Raw genomic sequence first — 16,398 nt, 5'->3', positions numbered from 1 at the left:
GATCTGTGCAAGATTTATTGAAAAATAACAGTAAAATGATGTTAATTCTATTATAATCTTGTTTGTTGCATTCTGTTTTGTAGTGTGTAGACCAGTTGACAAAGATCCAGGCTGAATTACAAGAGACTGTAAAAGATTTAGCTAAGAGCAAGAAGAAGTACTTTGAAACTGAACAGATGGCTCATGCAGTGCGGGAAAAAGCTGATATTGAGGCCAAGTATGTTCTTATTATAGCAACTCTATAAATAATTGTGTGTAAACATCATATTTCTATTAATCATTGCACTCAGTTATGTTGTAAGAGCAGGATTCTACTTCTCAATAAAGCTTGTGTTGAGGTTTTCCTTACTTTGCTTTCATACATCCTATTGATTGTTTCAAGCATGCATTTTGCTTCAGAGTTGAGAATTGTTTGGGGAGTGTTTGTTTTGCTTTTCTGAAGTTATATCTTGGAGGTTATAGCTTTTTAATGTTTCTGTCCTGTGGAGGTAATCTTACCTCTTTCTTTCACTAAAACATACAACTTGCATGTTTCCATTTTGGGCTTTGGCCTGTATTTTTTCACTGTTTGTTGCAATATTTCTATTTTGAAACATCCCTCAAATTTGTTCTCCAAGAATGGAAAAGTTGCATACATGGCATCTTTAAAAACAAAAGTGAAGACCTGAGACTTATCTTAATTTAATGCAGAATTCCCTTTGAGGGAGATTCCAGAGATAGTGGTAGGTGGAGTAAGTCATCTTAGAGCCATTCTGCCAGAGAGCTGGAAGGGAGCTCCAGAGACCCTGGAATTGCTGTGGAATCAGAGGGGATTCATATTGAATGGTCAGGTCTTCCTCAGATCTCCCTGGATCCTAAAGGCCAATTATCTGCTCCTTCAGTAGCAGTCCCAGCTTTGTAGAGCTTTCCTTCTCTTGCCACTTCATGGCATCATGATCAAGTATAGCGAAAGTCAGTGTTTTTATCAAAATGCAGGACAATGTAGCACTTTAAAGACTAACAAGATGGTTTATTAGATGATGAGCTTTCGTGGGCCAGACCCACTTCCTCAGATCAAATAGTGGAAGAAAGTAGTCACAACCATATATACCAAAGGATACAATTAAAAAAAAAAGAACAAATATGAAAAGGACAAATCACATTGCAGAACAGAAGGGGGATGCGGGGGGGTGGGAAGGGGGAGGAAGGAAGGTAAGTGTCTGTGAATTGCTGATATTAAAGGTAGGGAGAGTGGGATGTTTGTGAGTTAATGGTATTACAGGTGATAATTGGGGAAACTGTCTTGGTAATGGGTGAGAAAGTTCAAAGACTTGTTAAGTCCTTGTTGGCAAGTGTCGAATTTTAACATGAATGACAGTTCAGAGGATTCCCTTTCAAGTGCAGATGTAAAAGGTCTTTGTAGCAGAATGCAGGTGGCTAAGTCATTTAGAGAGTGTCCTTTCTGGTTAAAGTGGCAAGAAACTGTTTTCTCTTTGTGATCTTGTCTGATATCTGTTTTGTGGGCATTAATCCTTTGGCGAAGTGTCTGAGATGTTTGTCCAATGTACATAGCAGACGGACACTTTCGGCACATGATAGCGTAGATTATATTTCTGGATGCGCAGGAATATGTGTTCTTGATCTTATAACTCACTTGGTTAGGTCCAATAATGGTATCAGCAGAATGAATATGTGGACAAAGCTGGCAACGGGGTTTGTTGCAAGGGAAGGTACCAGGGTTGGTATTAGTGTGGTATGTCCTGTGGTGGTTGGTAAGAATCATCTTGAGGTTAGGTGGTTGTCTATAGGAGACTATGGGTCTGTCTCCCAGAGCCTCTTTGAGTATGGTATCCTGTTCCAATATAGGCTGTAGTTTATTGATAATGTGTTGGACAGGTTTAAGTTGGGGGTTGTAGGTGATGACAAGCGGTGTTCTATTGTTGGTTTTCTTGGGTCTGTCTTGAAGTAGATGGTTTCTAGGTATTCGTCTGGCTCTTTCAATTTGCTTTTTTGTTTCTCTGGGTGGGTAGTTGAGATTTATAAATGCTTGGTAGAGATCCTGAAGCTTCTGGTCTCTGTCAGTGGGGTTAGAGCAGATGCGGTTGTATCGAAGGGCTTGGCTATAGACGATGGATCGTGTGGTGTGTTCTGGATGGGAGCTGGATGCATGTAGGTAACTGTATGAGTCGGTGGGTTTTCTGTAGAGAGTGGTGTCTAATTTTCCATTGTTGATTTGTACGGTGGTGTCCAGGAAGTGGATCTCTCGTGTAGAATGGTCCAGGCTGAGGTTGATGGTGGGGTGTAGGTTGTTGAAATCTCTGTGGAATATCTCCAGTGTTTCTTGGCCATGTGTCCATCACATGTTTTTATCAGTGTTTTTATCAGTTTTACTTATGAAATTTTAGAAGGCTTTTTAAAAAAATTGAATAAAGTTATTTTACTAAGGAATAATTTTTACATGGATGGATGCTTTAGTTCTACCAAAACACAGTTTTTGATGTTCTCTTTGTATATAACTGTTCTTTAAGGCTGTTATTTTACTCCATTTCAGAGGGGTAGCCCAGTTAGTCTGTAACAGGAAAAACTTAAAAAACAACAAATAGTCTACTAGCACTTTAAAGACTAAAAAACCATGTAGATGGCATCATGAACTTTCGTGGGCAAATCCCACTTCAGAAGTGGGTTTTTCCCCACAAAAGTTCATGATACCATCTACATGGTTTTTTAGTCTTTAAAGTGCTACTAGACTATTTGTTGTTTTTTAAGATTTTACTCAGTGTCAGATGTCATCTTCTTGGATGATATTGATGGATACTTGTTTCTCTTAAGTGATGTAAACCACAAGGTGAAATTTACAGTTATTAGATAATGTTTTATTTATGAAAACATTGATTGTTTTGATCTCTTCAGGGTTAATATGTTTCAGAAAGCTCTGATTTAAAGCAATTGCTCATATTGTTTGTTTTATAGTCTATTTTGCCCGTATGGTATAAACTCAATAATGTTGGAGAATTCAAGTGTTCATCATTTTAGTTAAATTTTCTTTCATAACTCATTGTGAATGAGTTCAGTGTTCTCAAGATGCTTATATAGCCTCTAGCTTTTTTTAAATGATTAAACTGAAAAAAATACACAAACATGCTGATTCCTATCCTCTGATTCAAACTTTCAAAATTAGGGTTAAGCTTGCCTTCAAAAAAAATTCATTCAGCCTTACCTGAGTTGATTGGTGGTATTTTTCTAATGAGGCAGTGATGCAAGATAGATAGCTTAAGTTTGCAAGTCTGGTTGCAAATGTAAGGCTTTCAAATAGCCATTAAGTAACAGACAACAAAAGAACTTCCTGAGTTTTTGTCACGAGAGCTTTCTGGTGTGTTGTATTTAATCATTGTTTGAAAATTATTAGTGTAAGACTGAACAAAACATATCAGAATATTCAGTGAAGATAGTTGATTATAAGAACATAAGAATGGGCATACTGGGTCAGACCAAAGGTCCATCTAGCCTAGTATCCTGTCTGCCGACAATGGCCAATACCAGATGCCCCAGAGGGAGGGATCACAAAAGGTAATCCTCATGTGATCCCTCCCCTGTCACCCACCTCCAGAGAAAGAGGCTAGGGATACCATTCCTACCACTCCTGGCTAATAGCATTGATGGACCTAACTTCCATGAATCTATCTAGCTCTTTTTTGAATCCTGTTAAAGTTCTAGACTTCACCACAGCCGCTGGCAAGGAGTTCCACAAGTTGACTCTGTGCTGTGTGAAGAAAATCTCCCTTTTGTTTGTTTTAAACCTGCTGCCTGTTAATTTAATTTGGTGACCCCTAGTTCTTTTATTGTGGGAATAAGTAAATAACTTTTCCTTATTCACTTTTTCTACACCAGTCATGATTTTATTAGACCTCTGTCATATCCCCTCTTAGTCTCTTCTTTTCTCAGCAGAAAAGTCAAAGTCTTTTTAATCTCTCTTCATATGGGACCTGTTCCAAACTGCTAATCCTTTTTATTGCCCTTTTCTGAGCCTTTTCCAATGCATGAGGCGACCACATCTATATTCAGTATTCAAGATGTGGGGGTACTATGGTTTTATATAGAGGCAATAAGATATTTTCTGTCTTTTTCTCTGTCCATTTTTTAATGATTCCAAAGATTCTATTTGCTTTTTTGACTGCCACTGCACACTGAGTAGAGTTGTTCAGAGAACTATCCACAATGACTCCAAGATCTTTCTCTTGAGTAGTTGTAGCCAAATTAGTCCCCATCATATTATATATATAGCTGGGATTATTTTTTTCAATGTGCATTACTTTATATTTATCAATATTAAATTTCGTTTGCCATTTTGTTGCCCAATCACTTAGTTTGGTGAGATCTTTCTGAAGTTCTTCACAGTCTGCTTTGGTCTTAACTATCTTGAGCAGTTTGGTGGTATCTGCAAATTTTGCCACCTCACTGTTTACCCCTTTCTCTAGATCATTTATAAATAAGTTGAATAGGATGGGTCCCAGGACAAACCCTTGGGGAACTCCACCCTTTGTTTCCTGTCTTTTAACCAGTTATCAATCCATGAAAGGTCCTTCCCTCTTATCCCATGACAACTTACTTTACTTAAAAGCCTTTGGTGAGGGACCTTGTCAAAGGCTTTCTAGAAATCTAAGTATTCTATATCCACTGTATCCCCCTTGTCCACATGTTTATTTGACCTCCTCAAAGAACTCTAGCAGGTTAGTAAGGCATGATTTCCCTTTACAGAAACCACATTGACTTCCCCCAACAAATTATATTCATCCGTGTGTCTGAAAATTTTATTCTTTACTATAGTTTCAACTAATTTGCCCGGTTCTGACACTAGACTTACCAGTTGTAATTGCCAGGATAACCTCTAGAGCCCTTTTTAAATATTGGCGTCACATTAGCTATCTTCCAGTCATGAGGTACGGAAGCTGATTTAAAGGATAGGTTACAAACCACAGTTAATAGTTCCACAATTTCCCGTTTGAGTTCTTTCAGAACTCTTGGATGAATGCCATCTGGTCCAGGTGACTTGTCACTGTTTATCCAAACGAGCTTGTTCAATGTACATAATCTCTTCCTAGAACCCCTAATTTGTACTCTTAAATTTAAAAAAAAAACTTAAAAATGCTGTTGAATTATTTTATTATATTTATTTAATCCAAATTTTTAAAAGAAAGCTTGTTCGTATAGCTGTGTGTCCCAGAGAGAGCTTCTGATATTAATCTATTCTATTGATTTTTATTACAGGTCAAAGCTTAGTCTCTTTCAATCAAGGATAAGCTTACAGAAAGCAAGTGTAAAGGTGAGTTTAAGAATAATTGATCTACCCAGAAAAACGACAATAAAGCAATATGTCACTTAATTAATGCCTTGAATCTATAGAGGTCTTATATTTTATCAGGCATATTGGCTACGTCTACACTGGCCCCTTTTCCGGAAGGGGCATGTAAATTTCACTAGTCGTCGTAGGGAAATCCGCGGGGGATTTAAATATCCCCCGCGGCATTTAAATAAAAATGTCCGCCGCTTTTTTCCGGCTTTTAAAAAAGCCGGAAAAGAGCGTCTAGACTGGCCCCGATCCTCCGGAAAAAGCGCCCTTTTCCGGAGGCTCTTATTCTTACTTCAAAGTAAGAATAAGAGCCTCCGGAAAAGGGCGCTTTTTCCGGAGGATCGGGGCCAGTCTAGACGCTCTTTTCCGGCTTTTTTAAAAGCCGGAAAAAAGCGGCGGACATTTTTATTTAAATGCCGCGGGGGATATTTAAATCCCCCGCGGATTTCCCTACGACGACTAGTGAAATTTACATGCCCCTTCCGGAAAAGGGGCCAGTGTAGACGTAGCATTGTCTTTAAAACAACTAACCAGTTGGTGCAGAATGTCTTTCCAGAATAAAATGTAAGCACATGATGAATCTGTTCAGTCATTCACAAATTTGTACTAGAATTTTTGCCTAATGAGAATTATAATTAAATGTATATGTACAAATAATATAAATATTTTTCAAAACTGCATCAACAAGTCCATCTAAAAGCCTATATATTTTAATGCTTTGCTCATAGTATAAAAGTACAAAATCAGCTGCCTTGCATTTTAATTTCTTTTTTAAAAATATAGTTAAAAGCACGACGGTCCGAGTGTAATTCAAAGGCTACCCATGCAAGGAATGACTACCTTCTCACGTTAGCAGCTGCTAATGCACACCAGGATCGTTACTATCAGACAGATTTAGTGAATATTATGAAGGTAAGGGAGTTGTAATGTAATTTGATTTTCCTTATTGGGGGTTGTAATGAAGATTCATGAAGTATAAACTTTGTTTTCATGAAATACACATGGTGACATCCATATACTTTTATTCCAAAATGCCAGCATTGGTCACAATATTAACCATCCTCTAAGTTCCTAATCAGCATCAGCTCTGAAATAAGAGGATTTTGGGGGAAACTGATGATAGTCACATAATTTGATAATGTTCTTTCCAGTTCACTAGAAGCTACTAGAGTTAGACATTTTTTTTAAATCAGCGGATCCAGATAACTTGCATCCAATTATTTTAAAATAGCTGGGTAAGGATTTTGCTGAATCTTTACTGTTGGTTTTCAAAAAGTCTTGGAGCACTGCATAAGCTAGAGAGGACTTGAGGCAAGCTAGTGTTGTGCAAACATTTTAAAAGGGTAACAGGATGACCTGGGTAACTATAGGCTTCTCAGCCTGATATAAATCCCTGGAAACATAATGGAGCTGCTGATACAGAGTTTGATTAATAAGGAATTAAAGGTGGGTAATATAATTAATGTCAATCAGCATGGGTTTTATGGAAAATACATCCTGTCAAACTATCTGGATACCTCTTTGGATAAGATTACAAGTTTGGTTGATAGAGGTAATAATGCTGATATACTAGAATTTGACTTGGAATTGCATGATATTTTGAGTAATAAACTAAAACTATATACCAACACACACATTAAATGCATTAAAAACTGGCTTGCTAATTGATCTCAAAATGTAATAGTAAATGGAAATCATTGATTGTATGTGTTTCCATTGGAGTGTCTTAGAGTATCTTTATCCATTATCTGGAAGAAAACAAAATCACTGATAACACTTACAAATGACACAAAAATTGGGAGATGGTGTATAGTAAAAGAGGATAGGTTACTGATTCAGAGCAAGCTGGCTGAGCACATGGTAAACTGGGAACAAGGAAACGTGATTTAATATAAATAACAGTAAAAGTTTTGTTATCCAGCACTCATGAGGAATGGGGGTTGTTGGTTAATCAAATGTGCTGGATACTCAAGCTTATTGCTCTGCCCTGTCCCCTACCCAGAGGAAAACGCAGTGATGAATCCCTGCACCTTTGGGCATACCTGCCATCCCTTACTCTCAGAGCCATCCTATGCAGCTGTCAGATGAGTGAGCCAACTTCTTGGGAGGCTTTCAGCAGAGTCAGCTCCCAACAGCTTGAGGCAGGCTTTCGGGGGAGGAGGCAGCTAAGGATGACGGCAGCCAGCGGTGCCAGCTGTCATAAGCACTGCAATGGCCAGAGGCATCAAGCCAGCTGGTTGGACAAGTGGGAGTGGGGCTCACGTGCTCGAAGTCAGGGGGTATGGTGTCTGGGGGCAAAGCCAGTTAATTGAGTTTTCCAGATATTCAAATGCCAGCTAACAAATCTTTTACTGTACGTGCATGTAGGAACAAAGCATATAGGTGTTGTTTACGTAATGGAGGCTTCTATCCTGGGAAAAAGTAACTCTGAAAAAGATTTGCAGGTGGTGATGGATTATCAACTAAATTCTAGCTGTAGTGTGATTCTGTGGCCAAACAAGCGAATGCAGTCTTGGGGTGCGTGAACAGAGTCTGTTTGACAAACTTACAACTTAGTGCTTGACTACTATGTCCAGTTCTGGTATCCACAAAGATGCTGATAATTGGAGAGGGTTCAGAAACAAGAAAGATGAAAGGCTTAGAAAGTCTGATTTAGTGATAGACTCAAAGAGCTCTATCTCTTCCACTTAACAGAGAATATTAAGGGATGAGTTGTTTACAGTCTGAAAGTGTCTGCATGGAGAACAAATATTTAATAATGGGTTCTTCAGTCCAGCAGAGGAAATGTATTAACATGATTCAATGACTGGAAGTTGAAGCTAGACAAATTCAAACTGGAAATAAGTGGCAAATTTTTAGCTGGTTAATCATTGGTTAAGTTCACTTAGGCTCTTGGTTTATTCCCTATCACTGATGACTTTTAAGCTAAGGTTGGATTTTTTTAAAAAAATATATTCTAACAATTTTAGGAAAGTTCTGTGCTGCACAGGAAGTCAGACTAGATTGTCATAATAGTCGCTTGAAATGGCCTCAAAAGCTGTGAATCTATAATTTTTTTCCTTTCCTAAGTTTCCAGTCTCCATTGCTATGGGACATAATGTTCATAGTTTGCTTTTAAAAAGGATGCATCCTGGATATGACTGTCTTAAAAAAATTGGCAGGTATTTATCTGTTGCATAAACATTAATGATTAGACATTTGTTGTCTCAAGTGGAAATTAAACCCATATGGTCTACTAGACAGCTAGGAAAAGCTACCAAATTAACACACCTGCAGGGTATGTCGCAAATACCAACACACTCCAACAGGTTCACCAAATACATACGGATTCAAGAATTGTCCTGAAGGCAGAAATCAACCAGAATAATTAGTAGTCTTTGGCAATCTAAAGTATTACCAATGTCCAATTTTATGTGTGTCTAACTATGAAATTAACAAATTGCATTTTTGCACACTTTATTTGGCAAAAATTTAATCTTCAGATTAAAAAAATCCCACAAAACTGCAGAACATTTCACTGATACATCCATTGTTTGTTTTTGAAAGCCGAGCTTTTAAGAATGGGGAAGATTCGTTAGTTGGCCATCATCCTGTTGTGGATTTCTTAAAAGCAATGTGTCTTATATGCTACTTTTCTAGTAAAGTTATTTTTAAAAAGCAGTTTCAGGTATAAAAGTAGTTCATATTGTTTTTATGTTTATTATTTGGAATTAGTCAATATGGATTTGACTAGTAGCCTTTGTGCTTACTATAACTGATGTTTATACATTTTCTGTTTATATTATTCAAAAGGCTTTAAAATGTTTGCTAATTATACATTACTCCTGTGTAAGAATGTAAAGTTCATAGTTTACTTGCAAATGTTTCAAAGACTAGTTCTTTTAGTGTGTGATACTGGCTTCTTGTATGTTTTTAGCTTTAATCAGTTCATTGTTTCCAGAATAAGAATTTGCACTGTCTATTTTTATTGGTGAGATAGTGGTCTGCTTATCTATTTCACAGTGCACTCATTTGATGCCTGACTTGCTTGGCTGGAACGCATCCAGTCTGTTGTACTAAGTGCTGACTTACAGTTTTTAGAGTTACTACTATGTGCAACTGCCACTGCAGTGACCTTGCAGTTTCTAAAGCTTTGTCTTCCTTCCCTTCAAAGCTTGCTGTTTTGTTCTTTTTTATTAAACCAGTTTTATGTTATTTGCTAAAGATATAAAATACATGGCCAGTTATCTTAACTAACTATTCTATTCATTTATATTTCTTTTGCATTACAATGCATAGTTTCGTCTAATGAGAATGTGGGTTAAGTCATACCATTCTGAATATGGCAGCTTGAGGTGTGATTTTAAAAGGTTTTTTTTAAATATGCTTTTAAGAAGGCTCTTTCAATGTACATAATGTATCTGCCAGAGTCTAGATGCATGTACAATTTGAAAGACACATTTCATGAAATAAATTATTTGTAAACTTAAGCTTGCTACAGAGATATACAAAGAACCATGCGTAATTATGCTTATTTCTTCCTTGTATTTGAACAGGGATGGGCTATCATTTTTAATGGGGAGCCACTCCACAATCTGCACTTTTGTGGAGGGGGTACAGGGTCTGGGATGGAGGTTGGGTGCAGATGGGGTAGGAGACTGGGGTGCAAGAGAGGGCATGGGGTCTGAGAGGGAGTTTGGTGAAAGAAGGGGTTGTGATATGGGGCAGAGGTACAGGGTGCAGGAGAGGATTCTAGTCAGGAGGAGGGGCTCTAGCAGGGGATGCAGAGTGTGGGAGGGAATTGTGACCTTGAAGAAGGAGGTGCAGAGGGTTTGGGTGGTGTCCTGGGACAGGGGAATGAAGTGCAGGATCAGAAAGGGGGTATAGATGTAAGAGAGGATTCTGGCCTGAGGGAGAGGTGAAGGAGGGGGTGCAGGGTCTGGGAGGGAGTTGTGACCTGGGAGAAGGAGGGAAAGGGGTATAGGGATTTGGATAGCAGCCTGGGACAGGTAGTTGGGATGCCAGAGGCAGGCTCTGGCTGGTAGGTGCTTACCTAGGCGGCTCCCAGCCAGCAGCTATGCAGGAACCTGAGGCAGGTGAAACTGGCCAATGGGAGCTGAGAGATTTTGCTGGGGGGAGGGAGGCAGAGAAGTGTGCAAAGTCTCCCTGCTCCTTCCCCCAGCAATCCAGAGTGGAGAGCAGCTAGCTGTTTAAAGCGTGAAATTCTCTCTGCCTAAGGGTCCTGGCAAGGCGGACACTGGCTGGATCTGATGGCTTGTCAGGCTACATCTGGCCTACTGGCAGCCTCTTGCCCACCTCGTGTTAGATGCACAATTAGGGATTGAGGATCTTATGGGGGGGCTGGGAGATGCTCAGCCTCCACTCTCCTCCAGGTGGGGGAGGGGCTCTGGGAGCTGCCCCTAGCCTTCTGACTGGCTCTCACACTCTGGCACCTGGGGCTCTCTGGTCCAGAAACATCCATGATCCTGCCGGACCACGGATGTTGCCGGACCAGGGAATCCCAGATTTACAAGGTTCAACCTGTATGTCTTTGGAACTCTTGGATGAATGTCATTGGGCCTAGTGACTTATTACTGTTCAGTTTATTTTTAAAACTTTCTCTATTGAGACGACAACCTGGGACAGTTCCTCAAATTTATCATCTGAAAGAGTGACTTGGGTATCTCTCCCCTATCCTCTTCAGTTGAGATGCATGCAAAACATTCATTTAGCTTATCCACTAAGCCTTGTCTTCTTTGAATGCTACTTCAGCACTTCAGTCATCCAACGGACTATTTGGTAGGCTTCCTGGTTTTGATGTACATTACAAAACCCACCAGATCAATTATTAGGTATTCCCCCTGCCCAAGGATGTTAGTTAGAATTGTTATGTTTGCTATTACTGAGCTGTTCAGCTCTATTCTCCTCTTGGACCAAATTTTATACTCTACTTCGGACTGAATCAAGAATTGTCTCTTCCCTTGTGGGTTCTAAATTAGCTGCTCCAAGAAGCAGTCATTTGTGGTATTTATAAATTTAATTTCGACACAATTTTCTTCAGTGGTGTGTTTTTTGTGTGTGTGTTTGTTGTTGTTGGTTTTCTTGGGGTAAAAAACAAAACAAAAAAGTGCCGGTAATCCAGGGGAGAAGTTGTTGAGCAAAAAAAGGTGGTGGGGCTGGCGTTGACCTTTTAAGACATGTAATCCAGCTGGCTGTCGGCCATTTTCTGTACGGAGGTGCCGATATACTCTGTTCTTTCCAGGTAAGCTCTGACTGGAGCTACTGGTATTGTGTACCAGGTACTACCGTCACAAAAAAACCCCCACTGATTTTCTGAGAGGACATATAGCAAGTTAGTATGAGGATAGTTGGAATCTCCCATTATTACTGCATTTTGTAGCCTCTCTAAATCTTCTGACCCATTTCAAAGTCAGTGTCCCCATACATGTCAGGTGGTCAATAGCATATATTTACTGATAGAATTTCTTTGTTTTGGGGACTTTTTTGAGCATATATGTCAGAATAAAAACCATCATTAAAAAATTCCTTTCCCAGTTTGTCAAACCTCACGAGGTTGGTAGCATTAATAATTAAAGCACTTTTCTCCTCTAGTTAGAGCTTCTGTTGTGCACTAAATATTATGGTCTTGGCTTTTGGAGGAATTGGGGAGAAAGGGAATTCAATCAATAGATAGAATATTTGATATTCTTGGGGGGGGGGGGTGAGACACTCACCTGTTAAGTGCCTTCCCTATTTACTCTATACTTTCTGGCTTTTTTGCTATGGGGAAGTGAAATAGTTTAGATTGTCTAGTGCTTGATTTAAATAAGAAACCAGTTGTACACAATTTGAACATTCTGTTTTTACTTCTGTTTTATCTCCAGTGTGTTTTGGTATCGTTTCTTTAGTTTGAAATGGCAACATTTCATAAAACATTGGTAATAGTTTGCTGCCTAACCCCACATGTCTCTGAAACTGGATCTACTACTATTAATTGAAGGTGCAATGACAGGCCATAAGGAAAGAGGCAACCTCTGGGGCTCTGTCTGCACTAAGCATGTTTTTCAAAGATTTCCCCTAATGCTAATACCAGTTTATCTCTTTCGTTATTGGCAACTTTGGGAGCACCATGTCATATAAACTTGTTCACAATAGGAATGTGAATGGTTACCCAGTTAACCCTTAACTAGTGAGGGTTGTTGTTCTGGATAACTGGTAGAAGATGGTGCCTCCCCAACTTCTCCAGCCCCTTCCCCCTTCTCTCCCCGCCCCTCCTCCCCCCCGCAGGTTACACGCTGGTTCCCAGCTGCCACTCCCGCTCCCGGGGAGGCTTCACTGCAGTGTATGTAAGCTTATTCTGCAGAGCATACAGTACGTGAAACAGCTAGGATTTTTCGCAGTTACACAGTTCATTTTTAAACGACTTTTTACATCCCTGATTCACAGCAGTTCTAGCTGACATTGTTTAAAACTTTCTTAATTGCCAGTTAGTCTATGCTAGGACTCGAGATTTTGCTAAGATAGGAACTCTGAACTGGTTTAGCAATTATAGAAGGGTCCTCAAGGGCCACCATAGATTTTGGGTAACATCTTGAGTTATTCCCAGTTATTGTTTGGCCGCTAATGCAGTGTCAGTTGTTTGACTTTGGTTAGTCCATCCAGCTTAAAAGATACATTGGCATGTTCGGCATTAACTGCAATTTTCATGTGGTTTCATGTATATTACCACCAATATTATATTGTAGATGTTCAGTACAGGCAGTCCCCGACTTACGCGGACTTATGTCGGATCCGCAGTTATGAACGGGGCTGCCCCAGAGTACACGGACTGCGGGACCTCGCGGTCCTGCTGCCCGTGTACTCTGGGGCTTTCTCTGCACCTCCCTGGTCTGCAGACCAGGAAGACGCAGAGCAAAGCCGCGGAGGGGCTCGGGCAGCCCAGGCACGCCGGGGCTGCCCCGCTGCCCCCCCCCCCCCCCGCGGCTTTGCAAAGGCACGGGGGGGGGGGGGGGCGGGCAGTGAGGCAGCCCAGGCGCGCCTGGACTGCTCCGCTGCCGGCTTCCCCGCGGCTTTGCAAAGCCGAGGGGGGGGGGGGCTCAGGCAGCGGGGCACCCCAGGCGCGCCTGGGCTGTCCCGCTGCCGGCGTCCTCAGAGGCTTTGCTCCCCGTCTCCCTGGTGTCTCCAGCAGACCAGGGAGACTGGGAGCAAAGCCGCGGAGGACCCAGGCGGCGGGACCGCGGTGCGTCTCGGTCCGCCGCCTGTGTCTTCCTGGTCTGCTGGTCTTCCTGCAGCTAGTACGCCCCCCCCCCCCCCCTTCAGCAGACTAGGCTTTTCTCCGGACGCCTGTGGCAGAGCAGCTGGGGTGCTGCCGGTTGGTCCCGCAGCGCCGCTCTGGGCGCTACTGGTCCAACCCAGCAGCACCCCAGCTGCTCTGGTCCTGATTCAGCCGCTGCTGGTCAGTTTGAGCAGCGGCTGAATCAGGACGCCTGGGGCAGAGCAGATGGGGTGCTGCTGGGTTGGTCCAGTAGTGCCGAGGAGCGGCGCTACTGGAGCAACCCAGCAGCACCCCAGCTACTCTGCCCCAGGCGTCCTGATTTAGCCGCTGCTCAAACTGACCAGCGCTGACTACAGGAAGCCCGAGGTAGAGTTGCTCTGCCCCGGGCTTCCTGGAATCAGCTGCTGATCAGATTCAGCAGCAGCTGACTTGGGGACACTTGGGGTTCTTCAGTTGATTCTGTATGTAAGTCAGAACTGGCGGTCAGTTTCAGCAGCGGCTGAATCTGGACGCCAGTTCCGACTTACATACAGATTCAACTTAAGAACAAACCTACAGTCCCTATCTTGTACGTAACCCGGGGACTGCCTGTATATGGACTAAGTGAGAAAAAGAGGTAGGATTCGCTTGATTGTGTGTTGACATATGCAAGCATTGTAAGTAGATAAAACATGTTGTGGCCAGAAATTTTTTTACATAGTCTTACCATCGTATTATGTTGTTAATATTTAAGTTAAAAGTAGAAAACTTCCAGTGTACTTCTGTATGCAGCTAATGCTATGCTAGGTCATATTCTACAACCAGGAAATTTTCAATTTTTTGTATAATTATTACTGATATAAATTCAGCTATGACTGTTCCCTTTCAGTATTCGGATATCTAAATTCTCTCTATTATAAAAGCAATAACTAAAGAGAGAACAATTTTTTTCATTTCCTCCTTCTCTACCCAGCTGTGAGCTAGGTGTTAAACCACAGTCACGCAATAAGTTTTCTACTAGTGCCAGGTGGGTTGGTTTTAAAATGCATTAACATTCCAATAAAGGTGTGTAGACAAAAATGCAGTTGTGATCAACTTCCATGTGTGTTTGTGTGTGGATTTTTTTTTAACCTGCCCTGTTTATAATGTGGTTATTTAGCTGCACAAATGTTACCTAATTGAAGATTTCCATTATCTAGATTTTCATTTAAAAAACCCAAATGTGGGTGCCTAAACTTGAGCTCCTAAATTCATATTTAGGTACCTAAATACGAGTTACTTGAGATTGGAAATGCTGAGCACTGGCAAATCCCATTGAAGTTAGAAATCCTGCAGGTCCTCAAACTGGCTTTATGTAAAAGCTTAAATACGGATTTAGGACCCTAACTTTTGGCACCCACATTTGAAGATATCAATGTATGTTTATAACCCCTGTGACTGTGAATATAGTTATAAATGCCTTTTTTGCATAGTTTCATACATTGAGATAGAAGAAAAACTTGAATGAAATAAAATCATGTATTAGGGCTAGTGTAATGTTCTTAATTAGGGGTAAATAATAAACATGCCTTCCCTACTTTAAGAAGAGCTAACCATTTAAATGTCAACAGTAACTATTTCAATGACAATCACTTTAGCACAAACAAGAGATGCTGGGGTGGGTGGGTAAACACTCCCGTTTGAATTTTAAAGTAATCTCTACTGCTATTCTAGAGGGCTGTTAAAAGAAGCTAAATACCAAAAGCTTCAGCTGCTTTCTGTAAAAGCAACTCCTGTGCCTTCCTGGGTACCAATACCTGATTATCTTCTACTGAGCACTACCAAAATGTCCAGCTTCCTCCCTTTGTACAACTTCTGCAAGGTAGTCATTTGTTTCGCCACAAAAATCGCACATTTAAAAATAGTAAAATTTCAGATGAGGTGAATATCAAAAGTAATGAATTACACAAGATTCTATATTAATTGGCTTGGATTAGAGGAGGCAGTTGAAATGCTGAAGTCGGTGTCAGTAAGTCTCCTCATTAGCATGCTGTTTACACTTTCTCACTGCACACAGTTAATAGAGATTTAAGTTATGCAGTTGAGCACTCCTTTTCCTGCTTACTATGTCTTCCTCCCCTCTTTTTCACTCCTCCATATTTTCTCCTTACTGCTGTGTGAACTTAGTCATTGGTGTCACTCTGAGAAGAATGAAAGACTCCTCAATCTTTGCTTTTCCTCTTCAAATGGAGAGGGCTCTCATAACTATTTTATTTAAGGCTGATTGATTGGGAATCCCTTCAGTTCTGACTGATCAGCCAAGTGACTCACGAATGAATTTTCTGTGCTGCATTTCAGAACCTGATGACCCAAGTTCTAACAGGAACCAAAAGAATTAAAACTAAATAGTAATGCCTAGAGCAACTATCGCAAGATAAGTCTGGCTATTTAAGCATTTTAACCAGAGCTGTACAGTGAAAGGAAATTCCATTTCACAAAGGTTTTGATATTTCAAAATTTGGTTTAATTCAAAATTGAAAGAAAGCCTAAACAATTTTGAAATTTCAAGAAAAAGAAAACTTTTTAAAATTTCCATTTTGGATTGAACAAAATGAAATACTCTTCGACTGACTAAATAGGAACTTTTCAGTTTGATTTTTACCTTTTAAAAATTTTTACCTTTTAAAAAATGAGTATAATAATGTTATATTTCACCCACCTTTTGTATATCTTTTATTGAATCAAATTCTGTTGATGAGAAAGAAGCTTCTGTGCTTACACAGAGCTCTCATTACCTCGCTTATATTGTCACCCATATCATGGGACCAACATGATTACAACAACACTGCAAACAAATATT

General features: G+C 40.4%; 1 protein-coding gene across 5 annotated transcripts in view; it reads left to right on the top strand.

Moving 5' to 3' along the window:
• The window catches only part of FCHSD2 (FCH and double SH3 domains 2), a 268,315-nt gene that overhangs the window by 153,791 nt on the left and 98,126 nt on the right, over window positions 1-16,398 (top strand). For all 5 annotated transcript variants that reach the window (XM_075919548.1, XM_075919550.1, XM_006130860.4 and 2 more), the window contains 3 exons: window positions 84-217; window positions 5,245-5,299; window positions 6,110-6,238. In XM_075919548.1, the coding sequence (XP_075775663.1) occupies window positions 84-217; window positions 5,245-5,299; window positions 6,110-6,238 (318 nt within the window). The remainder of the gene's footprint in view (window positions 1-83; window positions 218-5,244; window positions 5,300-6,109; window positions 6,239-16,398) is intronic.

The sequence above is a fragment of the Pelodiscus sinensis genome, chromosome 1 (genome assembly GCF_049634645.1).
Source record: "Pelodiscus sinensis isolate JC-2024 chromosome 1, ASM4963464v1, whole genome shotgun sequence".
Classification (NCBI taxonomy): Eukaryota; Metazoa; Chordata; order Testudines; family Trionychidae; genus Pelodiscus; species Pelodiscus sinensis.
Note: the sequence above shows the minus strand (reverse complement) of the source record. Positions and strands in the feature narration are given on the sequence as shown.